Source organism: Scyliorhinus torazame, chromosome 12 (assembly GCF_047496885.1).
Source record: "Scyliorhinus torazame isolate Kashiwa2021f chromosome 12, sScyTor2.1, whole genome shotgun sequence".
NCBI classification, from domain to species: Eukaryota; Metazoa; Chordata; class Chondrichthyes; order Carcharhiniformes; family Scyliorhinidae; genus Scyliorhinus; species Scyliorhinus torazame.
The window spans coordinates 186,229,363-186,250,356 of record NC_092718.1 but is presented as its reverse complement, the minus strand read 5'-3'; the positions used below and the strand labels follow the sequence as shown (position 1 = coordinate 186,250,356).

Genomic DNA, 20,994 nt, shown 5'->3' with positions numbered 1-20,994 from the left:
TCTCACATCATGTAGAGCTAGGGTCATGCAGCCTGACTTGTCCCTGCATAAGTCTTTAAATGCAGCGAACTGCCTTGCCCAGTCTTCTCGCTGTTGTGCACCTTGGTGGGTGAATGAGGAGGCTAGTATCCCCGTATTGGTTAACCGAGTAGCAGGGGGGCTCATTGTGGGCCTCACTCATGTCTCCCCAGTTCATCCCCACTGCTACCCTCAACTTCTAGATCGATGGCAACGGGACAGACAGTTGTCTCCTTGTCTCATTCTCAGCTGTGATATTGCTTTATTATGGTGATATGACGCAGGAGTTGCTTCTCAAATTTGGGATCTCCGTTGGATAGTTTACTTCCCTTCCTGAGCTTCTTTGCAACTCTGTGTGAGCCACTGAACTAATCTTTTAAGGGTTCACCTGGTGTTGGTAGGCATGAAGACAGCCTCCTGGCTGAAAGATTTGGGCCCTGGGATGTTTGTTTGCCTGGTTTTTTTTAATAGCTGACTTTGACAGTTTTGGTTTTGCAGGTGAGCTGAAAGGAGTTTTCCTGTTTCCTTTTCAATTATGACTTTGCTGACTTGAGACTTTTTGCCTGCAAATGCAGAGATGCCTAGTGGATATTTTTCAGCTGTTATCTACACCGCATATACCAGAACATTAAAATTAGAACACCAGACTAGCACACTGAGACAAAGGTTGCAGTTGGCTTTTAACCCCGTTTCTTGTGTATTTCTAGAACGGGAAAAACTCAGTCTTTTGCCCAGGACTGCTTTCTTTCAACTTCTATCATGTCCATAGACTGGGATACATCTCACAGGAGATGGTTTCTGCTGAGATGATAATCAACTTCCATTATCTCTGCAGGCAATTACTGTTCAGTTTTTTTGCATTGCATCACTTTCTTTGAAGCGTCTCTGTCTGAAAAATGAGCATCCCCTGCCCCCCCCAGTTTTTGCTTGTGTATCCATTTTTAAAAAATACACGTGTTTGTTAAATGTTATGTGAGCTATGATCCACTGTCATGATACTAGTTACAAAATACACTTGGTCCTGATACTTACCCAAGACAGTGTCCAGAATCATATCTATACTTGCTGGTACATGATTGGTATCTTTAATTTTTTTCAAAGATGCATTTTGTTTTGGTTCCTTGTTGAATTTAAAAGGGTATGCCTCCAGGGCAAAATCCTGGAATTTCCTCCCTAACAGCACAGTGGAATGTACTTGCACCTCAAGGACTGCAGTGGTTCCAGAAGGCGACTCACCACCACCTTCTGAAGGACAACTAGTGATGGCCAATAAATGCTGGTCTAACCAGCGATGCCCACATCCCGTAAATTAATTTTTAAAAGTTAACGGGTCCTTCTTATCTCTTTCTCTGATTGGTAGAGGCGTTGCCATGGCGAATGTACCAGGTTACTCTGAAATTGGTATTCTTGCAATTGTCCTGATGAGTGCAAGATGAAAAGCTTCAACAAAATGTATTTTTCAGTAGTAACAATATCGCCATTATATTTACCGTCGGTGGTAAATAGTTGATTCTTTCTAGCCACGTGACAGTTTGTGCATTCGTGTTTGTAGCAATATTCTTGGCTGTGCCAGAAGGTTAGGTAAATGTGGTTCCAGTTCCAGTACTGTTCATCAATAAACAAACTCAATCATGTCTCATTAGGGAAATGTCCAGCACTTGACCCAAGTTTATTTGATGATGGAGATTTTGTATAAAGCTATGGAGAATTTCTACAGAAAGCAGATTGAGGGGTGCTGGTTTGGAAGTCTGATAATTAACTGCTTGGCAATCTGTTGCTTAAATTGTTAAGTTGAATATAAGAGTTATATATTTAAAATATAAATAATTTGCTGATTCATTTTAAGTTAAGAGATATAAACCTGGCAATAAAATTCAGTGAAGATTTAAGTATGTACCTGCCTTGAATGACCAAGTGAGATAGATGGACTGTATAAGATATTGTGCTCTTATGTTTGCCTCAGTTATTCATTGGCTTTTCATAACGTCCCTTTTTTAACTGCGTTTCAAGGAGATTGTTTACATCATTTATAAAGCAGGGCAAAGGTGGCTTTTCTGAATATCTTGTTTATAAAGCAGGGCAAAGGTGGCTTTTCTGAATACCTCATTTGTGAAGCAGGGCAAAAATGGCATTTCTGAACAGTTTTTGAAACTCCAGTCGTAATGCTCTTGGCCTACTGTAGCCACAAAGTATTTATTCTATGATTCATAAATGAAATCTTTTTACACAATTTGAAAAATATAACTTTTTGATTTATTGGAATCCACTCTACCTCGGCCAGTTGTATTTTTTGGGAGCAGGAATATAGAATTGACAATATTAATTTCACAGTGAGAATCAGAAATTGATTTCTTCTCTGGTATATTAGGGATTGTTGGGGATTGATTTCAAGGTTATGACCTCCGAGTAGGCTTGGATATTCTAAACTGTGACCATGAGCTCCAGCAATGCAAAGTTTTCATCTGAACACAGAGCATAAAAAGACCATTATGACCTTGAAAATGCTGCTCATTAACATTTTTACTTCTGTATTGTGGAGTTGGATGTTCAGTTTGGATTGACATTTGATCGTTTTTGTTTGATTGTCATTGATTTCTGATTAGGTTCTGCACGTTAATCCTCCAATGAAATCATGTAACACTGTAATTATTGATAAATTTGCAAGTCTACCAGCAGCAGCTGTTCATATAATTACATTAGATGACTGGCATAATGACACTCATCCACTAATGTATTTTATTTCCATATTGTATTTAACACACTCTGAACTGAACTCCAAAAATATTAAATGACAGGTTGATGCCTGATAAATGTGTGACCAACCACTTGCATTGACAGGCTCAGGCTATCAAAAGCACTGTCAGCCAATAAAATTATTGACTTCCTGCATGTATTTGGTTTCCATTGTAGCTTACAAAGCTGTCCTATGAGCATTAGGAAGTCAAAATTCGGCTTGGCAGGATCCGCATTTTTGTGCTACAAATTTTCCTGTGATTCTAAAATGGCATCCATGGTGCACATGCACACTTCTGATGCAAAGCATGCTGGATACCATCTTCGTAAAAGGGTTAGTGTGCACTTAGCACCTAATACTATGCAAGCAGATCACAACCCACTGATTTGATGTCAGCAATGCAATTTTTGGATTTGAATGCTCCAGTCAGTGCTATTTTAACCTTGGACTGCTGAACACATGCACCGGTGCTATGTAAAGGGATCATCAACTGTTTACAGGTTGGTTGCTGGTTTAATTCTTCTGGCTCTTGCTACATTCCCACAGTTGTGGTGTTTTCTGTAGCTGTTTCAAAAATCTACAGGGAGTAGTGTGCACTGTTGCGAATGCTGAAGTACCTTCTAGCTGGTTTCAAGGCATCTGGACCAACTATTTGCCCCCAGATATGGGAGAACATGTAGGCCTTCCAGTTGGAATTGCAACGACTAATGTTTGACATGCCTGCAGTGCAAGGAGTCCTGGACTGAAATATGCCACGTACTGCAGTCACCATTCCAACCTCAGCACGGCAGGGACCATATTTCCTGTGTCTATGAAGGTGATTGTGTCAATGTACTGTGACACGTTTGGCTCCTTCCAGAATAATGTTGGTGATATTAGCAGTCTCTTATAGTTTACAGTGTGCTGTAAGGAAAATAAATTAGGTGCTCTTATTCAAAGAGCGCTAACTTCATTGCATTGTCTTTTCAGAGAGAAGGTGGGGCAAGCAGGAAGGATTATAGGGATTGCAAGCTTTCCCATGGTACAGCACACCATTGAAGGCATACACATTGCTTTTCAGGCATCATATGTCAATTCTGCCTTGTGTTTTCACTGACCCAGTATGCAACCACAGGCAATATATCATGCAGGTCAGTGGCCGGTATTCTGGCAGCCCTCATGTAGAGTTAATTCTGGTCATTTTCTGATTGACAGAATGTAATGAGTGGTGTGCCACAGGAATCTGTGTTGGGGCCTCAAATTTTCACAATTTATCTAGATGACTTGGGTGAAGGGACTGAAAATATGGTTGCTAAACTTTCTGATGCCGCAAAGGTAGGATAGTAAGTTGTGAATATGGCAAAAGGAGTCTACAAAGGGATATAGAGAGGTTAAGTGAGTTGCCAAAGATCTGACAAATGGAAGTGTGAAATTGTCTATTTTGGCAGGAAAGAAGCATATTTAAATGGTGAGTGCAAAGCTCAAGAGATGCAGAGAGATCTGGGTACATTAATCGCATATGAAACATAAGATCCTGAAGGGATCTTGACTGGGTGAATGTGGAAAAGGTGTTTCCTCTTGTTGGAGAATCTAGAACTAAGGGTCACTGTTCAAAAATTAAGGATCGCCCATTTAAAACCAAGGAGCAGAATTTTTCTTTTGATGGTAGTGAATCTTTGGAACTCTCTTCCTCAAAAGGTGGTGGAAGCAGACTCTGAATATTTTTAAGCAGCGCTGCATAGATTCTTGATAACAAAGCTAGGTGGGAATGTGGGGTTGAGGTTGCAATCAGATCAGCCATTTGAATGGCGGAGAAGGCTCGAGTGGCCTACCCCTAATTCCTATGTTGGTATGTTCTATGGCAGTCTATTCTGCCAGCTGTGGTGCACCAAAGGATACTAATGAACTGGCTCATGTCTCTGGTTCCCAACCCATGCATATAACTGTGAATCTGGTGGTGAGGGACATGATGATGAAAAAAACCTCCCTTTGTTCTCGCTAATCTACCTGTCGCAGATAGATCTGTCCATGATATTGGTAGGAATGATCAACACAGTCTTTGTGGAGACAAAATCCGATCTTCACATTGAGGATACCCTCCAGCGTGTTGTGTGGCACAACCACTGTGCTAAAGAGGATAGGTTTAGAATAGATCTAAAAAATCTGTGGGCCATCAACAGAAACAGAATCGTTTACAATTGTGGGTGGGTGTCCAGTATTTGCAGGAAGGCACAAACATGTTAAGGGAGGTGGTTGCTGCAAAAAGGTCAATGCCTGGACTTTGGCCCAAAGGACCTGAATGCAGTGCCGCAAGAGGTTCAATGCCCTCGCTCAAGTTATCAGGGTCAGTGAATGCACACCAACTTCGTCACTGCTCAAGCACCTTCCCCCATTACTCGTTTACCGACAATGATACATGACATTTGCGTGCTTTACTACAACCTCAGACACCCAAACTGTTGCAACTCTTAACTCACATATTACAGCAATTGAGCCCATTGCCCAAACGTATTGTAATACATCCACTGCAATGTTTCTCTCCTTCACAAGGTTCAGTGGTGCAGAGGTAGCTGGAGCTAACTGTAGGCAAGCAGCGCGCCTGCATGCCCGGAGATGTCATGGTGCTGCAAGGAGAAGCACCAGGCATTGCTAAAATAAGGTGTCAACTTGGTGAACGTGCATACGATAGAATTAAGCAAATCCACAGCTGGTAGATCAGATCCAAACTGCAGTCCCTCAGCATCCAGTTGGGAATGGTGGCAGATAATTTAATAACAACAGGAAGATGAGGATCCACAAATAACCCATCCTCAATAATGGGGGAGTCCTCCAGCACATTCATTGCAAATGCTTCATGCTTATCTTCAGCCAGATGCCATGGATGATCTATCTTGGCCTCCTGAGGTCTCCAGCATCACAAATGTCAATTGATTCATTCCACATGACATCAAGAAATGACTGAAGACACTGGACACTGCAAGGGCTTTGGCCCTGACTGCATTCTGGCGACAGTACTGAGGATTGTGCTCCAGATCTAGTCATAGGCCGAGCCAAGCAGCTGCAGTGCAGCTTCATCATTGGCAACTACTCGGCAATGTGGAAAACATCCCAGACGTGCCAGTGCACAAAAACACGACAAATCCAACTAACCAATTATCGCTCCACCAGTCTGCTCTTGATCTTCAGCAAAAGTACTGGTAATTGACAGCTATCAAGTAGCACTTAGTAATAACCTGCTCGCTATTCCACATTTTGGGTTCCACCAGGCCACTCAAATCCTGACCTCATGACAGCTTTGGTCCAAACATGGACAAAAGAGCTGAACGCAAGTGAGGTACGTATGACAGCCCTGGAATTCAAGGTAGCATTTGACTGAATGTGGCATCAAGGAGGCCCAAACATCTTTCAACTGCTTCATCAATGAACTTTCCTTCATCGTAAGGAAACCGTGGCAGCACGGTAGCATTGTGGATAGCACAATTGCTTCACAGCACCAGGGTCACAGGTTCGATTCTGGCTTGGGTCACTGTGCGGAGTCTGCACATCCTCCCTGTCTGTGCGTGGGTTTCCTCCGGGTGCTCCGGTTTCCTCCCACAGTCCAAAGATGTGCAGGTTAGGTGGATTGGCCATGATAAATTGCCCTTCGTGTCCAAAATTGCCCTTTGTGTTGGGTGGGGTTACTGGGTTATGGGGATAGGGTGGAGGTGTTGACCTTGGGTAGGGTGCTCTTTCCAAGAGCCGGTGCAGACTCGATGGGCCGAATGGCCTCCTTCTGCACTGTACATTCTATGATAATCTATGATAAGATCTGAAATGTGAGTCCTCGGCAAACATCTCCAATGTTCAGTGCAACTTGCGACTCAGATACTGAAGCAGCCTGTATCTAAATACAGTAAGACCTGGACAATATCCAGACTTGGGCAGACGGGTGGCAAGTAACATTCGTGCCACACACGTGCCAGACAATAACCATCTCCAATGAAAGGATCTGACCATCACCCTTTAACATTCAGTGGCATTACCATCGCTAAAATCCTGCACTATCAACATTTTGGAGGTTACCGTTGACCAGAAACCGAAGTGCATCAGCCATATTAATGCTGTGCTTACAAGAGCAGGTCAGAGGTTGGGAATTCTGCACAGTAGACTGTCTCCTGACTCCCCAGTAACTGTACACCATTCTCAAGACATCAGTCAGGAATGTAATTGGAGACTCTCAACTTGCCTGTATGATTTTGGCTCAAAGAACACAACCACAACCCAATCCAGAACAAAGCAGCCTATTTGCCACCTGATTCACCATCTTTTTTAAAAAAAATAATTTTTATTAAGGTTTTCATAAAAAATCAATAACAAAATGAAAAAGGAACCCAACAGGGTTAAGTACACAACGCAGTCTAGAAAAGCAACCCTCCATATCCTCCTCCCCCCCGTACATAAATGATAAATTAACATTAACACCCCGTCTTAACACAACAGGTAGAAACACCCCCTCAGACCCTCCAGTGTAAATAACAAAAACAAAAATAAAGTGACCCCCCCCCCCCCCTTGCCGAGTTGCTGCTGCCATTGACCAATGTCTACCGTTCTGCCAGGAAGTCCTAAGAACGGTTGCCACCGCCTAAAGAACCCTTGTACCGACCCTCTCAAGGCGAATTTCACCCTCTCCAACATAATAAACCCCGCCATATCGTTGATCCAGGATTCCACGTTTGGGGGCCTCGCATCCTTCCACTGAAGAAGAATCCTTCGCCGGGCTACCAGGCACGCAAAGGCCAGAATACCGGCCACTTTCGCCTCCTGCACTCCCGGCTCCTCTGCCACGCCAAATATTGCGAGCCCCCAGCCCGGCTTGACTCTGGAACCTACCAGCCTCGACACCGTCCTCGCTACGCCCTTCCAAAATTCCTCCAGCGTTGGGCACGCCCAGAACATATGGGTGTGATTTGCTAGGCTCCCTAACACACCTGTCCTCACCCCCAAAAAACGGCTCCTGCTTGTCCCGGTCATGTGTGCCCTGTGCAGCACCTTAAACTGTGTGAGGCTGAGCCTCGCGCACGCTGAGGAAGAGTTCACCCTCCCTAGGACATCTGCCCACGTCCCTTCCTCAATCTCCTCTCCCAACTCCTCCTCCCACTTACCCTTCACCTCCACCACCGAGGCCTCCTCCTCCTCCTGCATCATGTGGTAAGTTTCCGAGATCTTCCCCACTCCCACCCACACCCCCGAAAGCACCCTGTCCTGTACTGTGTGTGGCAGCAGTCGCGGGAATTCCATCACCTGCCGCCTGGCAAATGCCCTTACCTGTAAGTACCTGACTGTGTTCCCCGGGGGGGGAACCCGTACTTCTCCTCCAGCTCACCCAGGCTCGCGAACTTCCCATCCACAAACGGGTCCCCCAACCTTCGTATCCCTGCCCTGTGCCACCCCGAAAACCTTCCATCTGTTCTCCCTGGGACAAACCGGTGGTTCCCCCATATTGGGGTCCACACCGAGGCCCCAACTTCCCCCCCCCCCTGTGCCGCCTCCACTGCCCCCAGATTTTGAAGGCAGCTGCCACCACCGGACTCGTGGTATACCTCCTTGGAGGGAACGGCAGCGGCGCCGTTGCCAGCGCCCCCAGACTCGTACCCACACACGACGCCGTCTCCAGCCTCTTCCATGCAGCCCCCTCGCCCTCCATCACCCACTTGTGCGCCATCGTCGCATTTGCGGCCCAGTTGTACCCACAGAGGTTGGGCAGCGCCAGCCCCCCCCCCCCCCCCCCAATCTCTACTCCGCTCCAGGAACACCCTTCTCACCCTTGGAGTCCCTCGTGCCCACACAAACCCCATTATAGTCCTGTTGACCCGCCTAAAGAAGGCCTTCGGGATAAACACTGGGAGGCACTGGAACAGGAACAAAAACCTTGGGAGCACCGTCATTTTGACTGACTGTGCACCCTACCCGCCAAGGAGAGTGGCAACGCGTCCCACCTCTTGAACTCCTCGTCCATTTGCTCCACCAGCCTTGTGAAATTAAGCCGATGCAGGGCCCCCCAGCTCCTGGCCACCTGGACCCCCAAATACCTGAAGCTCCTCTCCGCCCTTTTTTGTGGGAGCTCGCCAATCCCCCTCTCCTGGTCCCCTGGGTGAACCACGAACAGCTCGCTCTTCCCCATCTTGAGCTTGTACCCTGAAAAATCCCCGAATTCCCTAAGGATCCTCATTACCTCCGGCATTCCCCCCACCGGGTCCGCCACATATAACAGCAAGTCGTCCGCATAGAGCGACACCCTATGCTCCTCCCCACCCCGCACCAACCCCCTCCAGTTCCTCGACTCCCTCAGTACCATAGCCAGGGGTTCAATCGCCAGTGCGAAGAGCAGGGGGGACCCCTGCCTCGTCCCTATGTGCAACCAAAAGTACTCGGACCTCCTCCTGTTTGTGGCCACACTTGCCATCGGGACCTCATACAACAGCCTAACCCACCTGACAAACCCCTCCCCAAACCCAAACCTCTTCAGCACCTCCCACAGGTACCCCTACTCCGCCCTATCGAAGGCTTTCTCAGCGTCCATTGCCATCACTATCTCCGTCTCCCCCTCCCTCGCCGGCATCATGATAACATTCAAAAGCCTCCGCACATTCGCGTTCAACTGCCTCCCCTTCACGAACCCCGTCTGGCCTTCGTGGATGATCTGCGGCACACAATCCTCAATCCTCGTGGCTAAGACCTTCGCCAGCACCTTGGCATCTACATTTAGCAAGGAAATCGGTCTGTAAGACCCACACTGCAGGGGATCCTTGTCCCGCTTCACATCAAGGAGATCAGTGCCCGGTACATCGTCGGGGGCAAAGCCCCCCCCCCCCAACCCTCCCTTGCCTCATTGAAGGTCTTAACTAGCAACAGGCCCAACAGGTCCATATGTTTTTTTATAGAATTCGACCGGGAAACTGTCCGGCCCCGGTGCCTTCCCCACCTGCATGCTTCCTATCCCTTTGGTCAGCTCCTTCAGCCCAATCGGGGCCCCCAATCCTGCCACCAGTCCCTCCTCCACCTTCGGAAACCTCAATTGGTCCAGGAAGCGGCCCATCCCTCCCGTGGGGGCTCGGACCGGTACAATTCCTCATAAAAGTCCCTGAAGACCCCATTGATACCAACTCCACTCCGCACCACACTCCCTCCCCTGTCCTTAACTCCCCGGATCTCCCTAGCTGCGTCCTGCTTCCGAAGCTGATGCGCCAGCATCCGGCTTGCCTTTTCCCCATACTCGTAAATCGCCCCCTGGATCTTCCTCCACTGCACCTCCGCCATCTTGGTGGTCACCAGGTCGAATTCTGCCTGGAGGCTGCACCTCTTCCTCAACAATCCTTCCTCGGGCACCTCCGGATACCTCCTGTCTCCCCTCACCATCTCCCCCACCAGCCTCTCCCTCTTCTTCCCCCCCCCCCCCCCCCCCCCCCCCGCTCCCTCCTCTCCTTGTGGGCCCTAATGGAGATCAGCTCTCGCCTAACCACTGCCTTCAGCGCCTCCCATACCATCCCCACCCGGACCTCCCCATTATCGTTGGCCTCCAGGTACCTCTCTATACTTCCTCGGACCCGCTCGCTCACCTCCTCGTCCGCCAACAGCCCCACCTTGCGCCACAACGGGCGCTGGTCCCTCTCCTCCCCCATCTCCAAGTCCACCCAATGCGGGGCGTGGTCCGAAATGGCTATCGCCGAATACTCGGTATCCTCTACTCTCGCTATCAGCGCCCTGCTCAAAATAAAAAAGTCGATTCGGGAATAAGCCTTATGGACATGTGAGAAGAATGAAAATTCCATAGCCCCCAGCCTTGCAAATCTCCAAGGGTCCACCCCTCCCAGCTGGTCCATAAACCCCCTCAGCACTCTAGCCGCCGCCGGCTTCCTACCCGTCCTAGACCTGGAGCGATCCAGTGCCGGATCCAGCACCGTGTTAAAGTCTCCCCCCATTTCAGGCCCCCCACTTACAAGTCTGGGATCCGACCCAACATGCGCCGCATAAAACCTGCATCGTCCCAATTCGGGGCATACACATTGACCAGTACCACCCTCTCTCCCTGCAGCTTACCACTTACCATTACGTACCTACCACCATTGTCTGCCACAATGCTCAAAGCCTCGAATGACACCTTCTTTCCACCAAGATCGCCACCCCGCCATTTTTGGCATCCAGCCCCGAATGAAACACCTGACCTACCCCCCCTTTCCTCAATCTTACCTGGTCTGTCACCTTCAGGTGTATCTCCTGGAGCATAACCACATCCGCCTTCAGCCCCTTCAGGTGCGCGAACACACGGGCCCACTTGACCGGCCCATTCAGTCCCCTTACATTCCAGGTTATCAGCCGGATCAGGGGGCTACCCGCCCCCCTCCCCGCCGACTAGCTATAACCCCTCCTCGGCCAGCCACGCACCCGCACCCCACAGCGGCAGACCCCCTGTCTTGACCCCCCCCCCCCACTCGCTCCAGCTCCCCCTTGACCATAGCAGCAGCAACTCGATTTCCCCCCCCCCCCCCCCCCGGCCTAGGACCCATCCTAGCTGTTTTACTCCCCCCATTGCACTTCCGCAAGTCAGCTGACTCCTGCTGACCCCAGCCACTCCCGCCTCTCCTTCGACTCCTCCCATTGTGTGACACACCCTCCTCTTCCGTTCCCCATCCACAGGCTCTCCCCCTCCCCTTCCATCCTAAGCGCAGGAAACAACCCTCGCTTCCCCGCCCCGGCCCCTCCCCCTCCAGTCTTCAGCGTGGGGAAAAGCCCGTGCTTTCCACCTACCCGGCCCCGCCACCTCTGACGCAGCTCCTTTTCCAGGCCCAGTCCCCTCACCCCCGACTCGGGCCTTCCCCTCCCCCGCGGGGCCCCATCTCACCACCGGCCATCCACACCTGTTCCATTTGCTTACTCCCCTCCAAGAGTCCCCCCGACCAACCCAACCAAAGTAGTGCCCAACCCGCCCTAACCACCCTCACCGACCAGAAAGAGAAAAACACAAAGAAAAAGAAACCAAGAGCAAAGGACCCCCCCTCAAAAAGTAACATATCAACCGCAGTCCCCAAACGCCCATCCCGACCCTCAATCTGTGTCCAACTTGTCGGCCTGAACAAAGGCCCACGCCTCCTCCGGAGACTCAAAGTAATGGTGCCGGTCCTTGTAGGTGACCCACAGTCGCGCCGGCTGCAACATGCCAAACTTCACGCCCTTACTGTGCAGCACCGCCTTTGCTCGATTGTACCCGACCCTCCTCTTCGCCACCTCCGCACTCCAGTCCTGGTATATTCGAACCTCCGCGTTCTCCCACCTGCTGCTCCTCTCCTTCTTGGCCCACCTGAGCACACACTCCCGATCAGCGAACCGATGAAACCGCACCAGCACCGCCCGCGGAGGCTCGTTAGCCTTGGGCCTCCTCGCCAGCACTTCCTGCTCCAGGGGCCCCTGGAAGGACCCCGCTCCCATCAGCGATTTCAACATGGTGACCACATAGGCCCCCACGTCCGGCCCCTCCCGCCTCTCCGGGAGGCCCAGAATCCGCAGATTCTTCCGCCTCGACCAATTCTCCATCTCCTTGAACCGCTCCTGCCATTTCTTGTGGAGCGCCTCGTGCGCCTTCACCTTTACTGCCAGGCCTAAGATCTCATCCTCGTTGTCAGAGATCTTTTGTCGGGCCTCGCGGATCGCCACCCCCTGGGCCGTCTGTGTCTCCAGCAGCTTATCAATAGAAGCCTTCATCAGCTCAAGCAGGTCCGCTTTAATCTCTCTGAAGCAGCGCTGGATACCCTCCTGTTGCTCCTGCGCCCACTGCATCCACGCTGCCTGGTCTCCGCCCGCCGCAATTTTGTTCTTCTTCCCTCGCACCTTCTTCAGGTCCATCACCACCTTTTTAGTCGCCGTGCTCCTCGTAAAAGGCATATACTATCGGGGAATTGTTGTAAGCTCCTTCCCACACCGGGAAACGTCAAAAGTGCCGTTGGGGTTCCTGAAAAGAGCCTAAATGTCCGTTTTTGCAGGAGTCGCCGAATGTGCGACTTAGCTCTGCATAGCCGCAACTGGAAGTCTCCTGATCCACCATCTTAAACATTTACTCCCTCCACCATTGGCGCACAGTGGTAGCTCATTTGGAAATGCATCGCCGCTTCTGGGTCAAAATTGCTTCCTAGCTGCACTATGTGTGTATGTACACCACATGGACCATAGCAGTTCAAAAGGTGGCTCACTCCCACCTTCGGAAAGACAATTGGGAATGGGCAATAAATACTGGCCGAACCAGTGACCCGCATCTCGTGAAAGAATAAAGGAATATGTGAATAAGTAAGTGAAGGTCGCAGAACCTGTTAAGAGCATGGCTAATAAAGCATTCAGTAACTTTGACTGTCTTAAAAAGGGCATAGAGGACAAGGGTGGAACAGTAGCACAGTGGTTAACACTGTTGTTTCACAGTGCCAGGGTCCCGGGTTCGATTCCCTGCTTGGGTCACTGTCTGCGGAGTCTGCACATTCTCCCCGTCACTGCGTGGGTTTCCTCTGGGTGCTACGGTTTCCTCCCACAAGTAGCAAAGATGTGCTTGTTAGGTGAATTGGTCATAATAAAAAAGAAGAGCAAGAAGATTATATTGAAATTCTATAAGAGATTAGTTCTGCCTCTGGGGTATTTCATACAGTTCTGAGCACCCCATTTTAGGCAGAATATGACAGCAGTGGATTTCACAAGAATGTTTCAACAGAATTATTCAAATTCATGAGGGTTCTGGACAGAGTAGATCGAGAGAAACTGTTCCAACCAGTGAAAGGATCGAGAACTGGATTTACAGTAATTCATAAAAGAAGCAGAAGTGACAAGAGGTTAAAAACTTTTTCAAACAGCAAGAGGTAAATGCCTGGAAAGCAGGGCTTGAGAGAGTGCTGGTTGCAGATTCAATTGAAGCATTCAAAAGGGAATTGAGATGTTATCAGCAAAGAGAATGTGCAGGATTGCAGGGACAAGGCGGGAGAATGGCACAAAGTAAATTGTTCATTTGGAGAGCCAGTGCCGATATGATGGGCCAAATGGCTTCCTTCTGTGCTGTAAAATTCTGAGAGATTCAGGGCAAACCTAAAAATAAAAATTAAGTTGCAAACTTAATTGCTTAGGAGTTCCATTGGCCCCGATCCTGGTTGAAGTATCCTTGAGAGCAGTGTTTATCAAACTTTTTTTCCGGGAACCCATTTTTGCCAACCGGCCAACCTTCGGGGCCCCACCCAGCCGACCTTCGCGACCCACGCTGGCCGACCTGCGCGACCCACCATTTCCTCTTACCTTGTTTGTTGCTGACAAAAATAGAGGAAATGGTTTTGGGTCCCTTTGGCCCACCGTAACTTGAAAAAAAAAAGGCTGCAACCTTATAAAAACAAATGCGGCCACACTGCGCATGCGCACCTGTGATCGGGCACGCATGTGCAGTGCGGCCGAATTTTAAACATCTGTTCCTGGCCATTTTGAAGGCCGCTCGCAGCCGGCATTATTAAAAGCCAGCTGTTGTGTGCGGATTTGCGCGATCGGGGGCGCCACGACGGACGGCTCCGCGACCCTCCCGCGGGTCGCGCCCCCGAGTTTAACAATGCATGCTCGAGAGGATGTAACTTGCACAGCTCAAATTATGTCTTTCTGAATTAATTAAGAATAATTAATAATCTTTATTGTCTCAAGTAGGCTTACATTAACACGGCAATGAAGTTACTGTGAAAATCCCCTAGTCATCACACACCGGCGTCTGTTCAGTACAGCGAGGGATAATTCAGAATGTCCAATTCACCAACAGCATGATGTGCAGACTCCGCACAGACAGTGACCCAAGCCGGGAATCAAACCTGGGACCCTGGCACTATAGCGACAGTGCTAACCACTGCTACCGTGCCATCCAGAACACACTGCTGAAATAGAAAATAAGAGTTCACCCATAACATGCTGGAGCTGGGTGAACATATTACTTCGCTCTGGCCGTAGCTTTTGCGTTTATACAGCACCCCATAAGTACTAATTTATATAAAAATAGTTGTCAGTTCATTTCCATTCCTTGCTCCTTGTTTTGTTGCGAATTGTTAGATATGAAAATAATCAGCTTGTGTGTCTGTATTTCTTTACCCATTGCAAGTAATCCCATGGGTCAGTTTCTCATTTTATGGTTCAATTTATTATGTAAAAAGTCCTACTCATTTATAAAATCAATTTTTTATGAGTAAACTCATTGAAATTGGTAAGCTTTGGAGTATACACATATGAATGTCACCTGTTTGTAGTACTTGGCTATCGCATATTTCTTCACTCAAATTCAGTTCAACAAATTATATAATTGATGCACTGTGCAGGATTTCATACCGAACTGCTTTATGAACTGTTCAAGCACTCCTTTAGCAGCGCGTGATATATCAGCAAGTTATAGACTTGATTGCATAATCGTTCCCCTGATGGTCCTGTTTCCAGGGTGAGATTTCCACAACAGGATGTAATTCACACCGCTTAAATTATGTGTTTTTGTCTTGCTTAACACAATGTTATATGAAAACCGAAGATAAAGTTTTCTTAAAAGTAATTCTGATTTGGATGTTCATCATGGACACTGTATTTTTTTTGATCCTATTCCAATTCCCATTGGCTTTTTCAGCTTTATCAACAAGGACGTCTGTGCCAGCTGGGTGGTGAATTTTGTGAACTTGAAGTGTTTGCCAAGGTGCTTAGAGCATCGGACAAAAGGTAGGCATACTTGATTCTGAATAAATGTTTTACTATAATTCAAATTTGTCATTACCCAGTGAATAACACTGGGATTAATATACACTGAGTTTCAATCTGGAGTCAACAACTGAGTAATATGGTTCCTGAAATTGACTCCTGTGTTTTTTTTTCTATCCAACTTTCTCTCAAACTCTATATACTTAGAATCATATGTTGCATAAGGGAAGATTTGGGTCTGGTTGTGGCAAGTCTCTTTATAGCTATTTCATATAACCTGTTGACACTTGCTATGTACTTAATCATGCATGAATGGCTATCTTGGTAAGCTCCTGCCAATGATAGAACATACAGTGAAGAAGGAGGCCGTTCGGCCCATCAAGTCTACACCGACCCACTTCAGCCCTCACTTTCACCCTATCCCCGTAACCCAATAAACCCCATCTAACCTTTTTTGGACACTAAGGGCAATTTTGCATGGCCAATCCACCTAACCTGCACATTTTTGGACTGTGGGAGGAAACCGGAGCACCCGGAGGAAACCCACGCAGACACGGGGAGAACGTGCAGACTCCGCAAAGACAGTGACCCAGTGGGGAATCGAACCTGGGACCCTGACGCTGTGAAGCCACAGTGCTAACCACTTGTACTGCCCAAATTCAGAGTCACTGCATTTTGGATGGAGGAGATTAAATGTAGTGGGAGAATTTTTCACTTTGATTCCTCAAGCTTTGTATCTACCTGAAGGAGGAGAATCCAAGTATTGCTTTCCATTATTTTATCTTTTAAGCCGTGTCAGTTGATCCATTAACCCTTTGTGGATTTTCATGGCTCATAAATATATTTGAAATGGGAGCATGAGTAGACTTCCTTCAAGCCTGCTCCACCATTCAATGACATTATGGCTGAACTTTTGTGTAACTTTGCCTTCCTCCTTTCTCCTCATCCTACATAGAACATAGAACAATACAGCGCAGTACAGGCCCTTCGGCCCACGATGTTGCACCGAAACAAAAGCCATCCTTTGATTCCCTAAGGCAGAATTTTATGTTGCGCTGGGGTCTTCCCTCCTTCCCATCTATGCCTCTTCCTCTGCTTGGCGGGGCCTTAATTGGCTCAGAGTGAGATTTCTGCCCTAGAACATGGAACATGCAGTGCAGAAGGAGGCCATTCGGCCCATTGAGTCTGCACCGACCCACTTAAGCCCTCACTTCCCCCCTATCCCCGTAACCCAATAACCCCTCCTAACCTTTTTGGTCACTAAGGGCAATTTATCATGGCCAATCCACCTAACCTGCACATCTTTGGACTGTGGGAGGAAACCGGAGCACCCGGAGGAAACCCACACAAACACGGGGAGAACGTGCAGACTCCGCACAGACAGTGACCCAGCGGGGAATCGAACCTGGCGCTGTGAAGCCACAGTGCTATCCACTTGTGCTACCGTGCTGCCTAACTTCTTTCCCTATCTGGGAAGAAAATTCTGTCTCCCCAGAGCTGCCAGCCAGCCAAATGGATAGCTGCTCCCGGGTCCCAGCAGTGACCCTGTAAACTGTGACCACCACTGGAACAGCACCTACTTCTCAACAGAGACCGTTGCTGGGGGTAATGGGGAGGAGGGGCTTTAGCAATACCTGGTGGGGTAAGGGTCCTGGGAGAGGGAAGGGGGGACTTTTGATGGATGCAAGAGCCCATAAAGCCAGGCTTCCCACTTGATGCTAGTCTCCACCCAGCATAGGAAACATTACAGTGGAGGCAGGAGGAAGCCCTTGAGTGACCAATAATTGGTCACTTAAGGACCTCTGTACGCCCATGAGTAGATGGAGGTTATGCCCAATTTTACAGTCCTCCCCTTTCCTCACTGCCTACCACCGCACCCTGGGATAGCGTAACGTTCTTCTCTTTGTGCCCAAAATTCTGTCAACTCAGTCTTTAACATAATGATGACTGAGCATCTCCTGTCTGAGGAAATGGAGAATTCCAAAGATTTTTAATCCTTTAATTGAAGAAATGTCTTCTCCTTTCAGTCTTAAATGGCCAAACCTTTAACCTGAGACTATATGAACCCTGGTTCCTGTCTCCAGTCAGGAGAAACAGTCTCTTAAATAGGCCTTTTCTACTCTGGCCATCCTTATGACTTCCTAAGATTTTGCTTTCGTCAAGCTTTCACCTGGTTTTGTTTTACGTATATAGGTCAGTTTGTGCTTGATGCTGAATTTGAGAGATTTTTTGTTTCATCTGATTCTTGTACATGGAATTGATGCAGGCATGGAAAAGTTCTCCAACTGAAATCAGTCAATGACTGACTGCACTTGGCGGGCTTTCATTATTGGTGTAATGTTCCCAGGGTTGTCGGTCTTCTATATATTTATGGTAAAGAATACACCTATTGTTCAGAGAAAAGAATGCTTTAGGAGGTATAGTAAATCATGAGTCAAGTAAACCCTTTAACTGGCAAAATATAGATCAAATTTGTCTCATTCAAATGTTTAACATTGTCAAAATAAAAAATGTACTTGGTATAGCAGAGATTTGCCTAGCTTCTTTAAATTTTCCAAGATCCAACTGAAGAAACTATGGAATGTGAAGTAAATAATATGTAACGGGGAAGGAACTGGTGAAAAAACAATCCAACTTGCTGTTTGATGTGATATGGGGCCACTCCAATATCAATTGCTCAGAGGATTGACTTTCCTAAATAGACAATGCCTCTCTTTTTACAATGAACATGTGTGATTAGAATCCATGGATGAGAGAAGCAAGTGCAGTTGAAACTTGAGTTTAATCAAATTAGTTATTTGGTTATTATGCATTGCCTGTGTTGTGTGCTGGGGAAGAGAAAGGAACTTATGAATATTATGGTCACCCCTCAGTACAACTAGATAATGGAAAACTGAAGTATTTTTAAAAATGTTATTCCTTTCAGCACCAATGTGCAGATTAGACAGGGCAATCCCCTAGACTGGGCAATCCCCTAATCTATCACCTTGCCTGCTCCAAAAAACAGTTCAAATTTAATCCAGTGAATGGTCCCCACAAAAAGACGCATATTAGATCCAAATTGACAGAGACAGGCATTGCATCTGATCTCACACTTGATCTTGGCTAAAAGGTCTGAAGCATAATAATAATAATCGCCTATTGTCACAAGTAGGCTTCAATGAAGTTACTGTGAAAAGCCCCTAGTCGCCACATTCCGGCGCCTTTTCGGGAGGCTGGAACGGGAATTGAACCCGTGCTGCTGGCCTTGTTCTGCATTACAAGCCAGCTGTCTTAGCCCACTGAGCTAAAGCAGCCCCAGTAAAAAAATACATGTTCCACCCAGCATTTTGATTTTGAAAGAGGCGATTGAAGGCACTGAGATTGCTTGAAAACTCATCTGCCGTTTTTTCATTTTAATAATTTTTAAGGATGGGAGGATGTCCTAGGCACACATTTTCATGGTCTAAACCTACTGTTGAGCAATTCTATAAATGTTATGAGCAATTCGAAATAGTACTGGCAGATGCGGCAATGAATTTTCACTATAGCGTTTTCACACTTTTATGTGGAGCCATGACGTTTCCTACATTTCAACAGTGAATACACTTCAAAAGGACTTCATGGTAAAGCACTTTGGGACATCCTGAGGTCTTGAAAGGCACTATACACATGCAGGTCTCTGGCTGCCACTTTTGTATTTGGACGAATGCTGTGCCCTATAATACTGTTAATCCTTTTGTGCTTAATTGTTAATCTTGTGAGCAATTTAACAAAGTTCTGCTATAAATGTAGAGGTCAGTTTTTTTTCTGTACATTTTCATTTGAGAGTGTATGAAATCCATACATATTGTTGCCCCAAATTGTGCACTGCTTACAGGAATCTACTCCCAAGTTTAACACCAATGGCAATATTATCACCTAGGAAATGCTTGACTGGCCTCGTGAGAACTCCAGTTATTCCAATTTACTTCTATTTATCTTCTGTCTGTCTCCTTGCCTTTTTCGTTCTTCCTCCTCATTTGGCCCTTTTATGCACAATCTTTAATTTTACACATTTTCCTATTAAATATTATTTTTTTGTGAGTGGGGGGGGGGGGGGATCAGTTTTGGTAGTTTTCTTGATTTCAGCAGTTTTTTTTTTAAAGTCAAATACAGGCCATGATACAACTATCTACTTTTGCATGTGAATTACTGAAAAAAAGAGGCAACAGGAAAGATCAAGGAGGATATTTTATTAACCTTAACAACACAGACTTGAAGAAAAATGGGAAGACACTGAAACAAAGATAAAAATCTCAGTAGGACAATCATTTTTACCGTCTGGACCCTGCCCACCAAGGACTGAGGGAGGTTATCCCACTTCTTCAAGTCAGACTTAACTCCATTCACCAGACTAGCAAAATTTAGTTCATGGAGCGAGGCCCAGTCATGGGCCATCTGGATTTACAGATAACGAAAGCTACACCTGCCAGACGTAAAGACAACGTCCCCCGATCAGCTCCCTTCCCTGGGGAATTCACTCGCATTCGGGTTTTGTTTGGATTCAACTTAGACCCTGAGAAGGAGCCAAAACTCCTAAGTAGTTTTATTACATCCCCCACATTAGAAAGTGGATCCATTATATGAAGGTGTGTTTTTCAAACTTTTTTTTTCCTGGGACCCACCTTTACCAGCTGGCTGACCTTCGCTACCCACGCTGGCCAACCTTCGTGACACAGCATTATTGCTTACCTTTAATGCGGCAGTTGAACCTGCTTCGTCCTCAATCTCATTTGCTTTGTCATTCAATGTTACATTTCTGCCAAGGACTTCAGCTGATGATTTAAGTTTGAAAAAATCAAGAGGTTTGGCCTCGAACTCGCCATGCTTAGTCTTAAATGCCAGTTAAAGGTAAAGTTGCCATTGTCCCATATGACTGCTTTCCCCTTTGAGGGGAAGAGGTGACTGGTGGTGATTTAACCTGAGGAACACCACACCACAAGTGAGGGACAAGGTTGAAAAGGTGGGTCTTCATGAATAATCTCAGTCGGCACTGGAATTGAACCCACGCTTCTGGCCTTACTCTGCATCACAAACCAGCTGTCTAGCCCACTGAGCTAAACCAGCTCCCAACTTCCCTGTATATAACACGCATGGGCTTTGCATTGGCAAAATGAACAATGCCATACCTCCAGAAATCATCTTTATACTGCTTTGTTCTCGATTTCAGTTTCTTCTTAATTGTTTGTTTACCAAAGCCCTCGAAATCTGGATGCAGCTCATACCATCACTATTTTGTCCTGCCATGGACTCTCCTGAGATGCTCTGTCCAGCAGATTCAATTGTGAGATCCTGGCCTGTTGTGTCTCTGGCCCTCTCTTCCTTTATTACAATGGATCCATCTTCAGTTCTTCACCAGGCCTCTTGCTGCCACCAGGCAGCTGCAAAATGGAGGAATCTCTCCTACGTGATTTCGCGGGCGGAGCACATGACGTTAGTGTACGGGGTTTGTGATCTGCTCTCTGCCGCCGCTTCTGGATAGTGCGCTGACATCAGGAGGAGGAGGTACTGGGGCACCCCATTGATGTCAG

At 47.3% G+C, this 20,994-nt stretch overlaps 1 protein-coding gene across 1 annotated transcript in view; it reads left to right on the top strand.

Annotated features, from left to right (window-relative positions):
• appbp2 (amyloid beta precursor protein (cytoplasmic tail) binding protein 2) overlaps window positions 1-20,994 on the top strand; it is a 118,147-nt gene that overhangs the window by 18,420 nt on the left and 78,733 nt on the right. Inside the window, exon 2 of the mRNA XM_072470128.1 lies at window positions 15,375-15,463. Coding sequence (XP_072326229.1) covers window positions 15,375-15,463 — 89 coding nt within the window. The remainder of the gene's footprint in view (window positions 1-15,374; window positions 15,464-20,994) is intronic.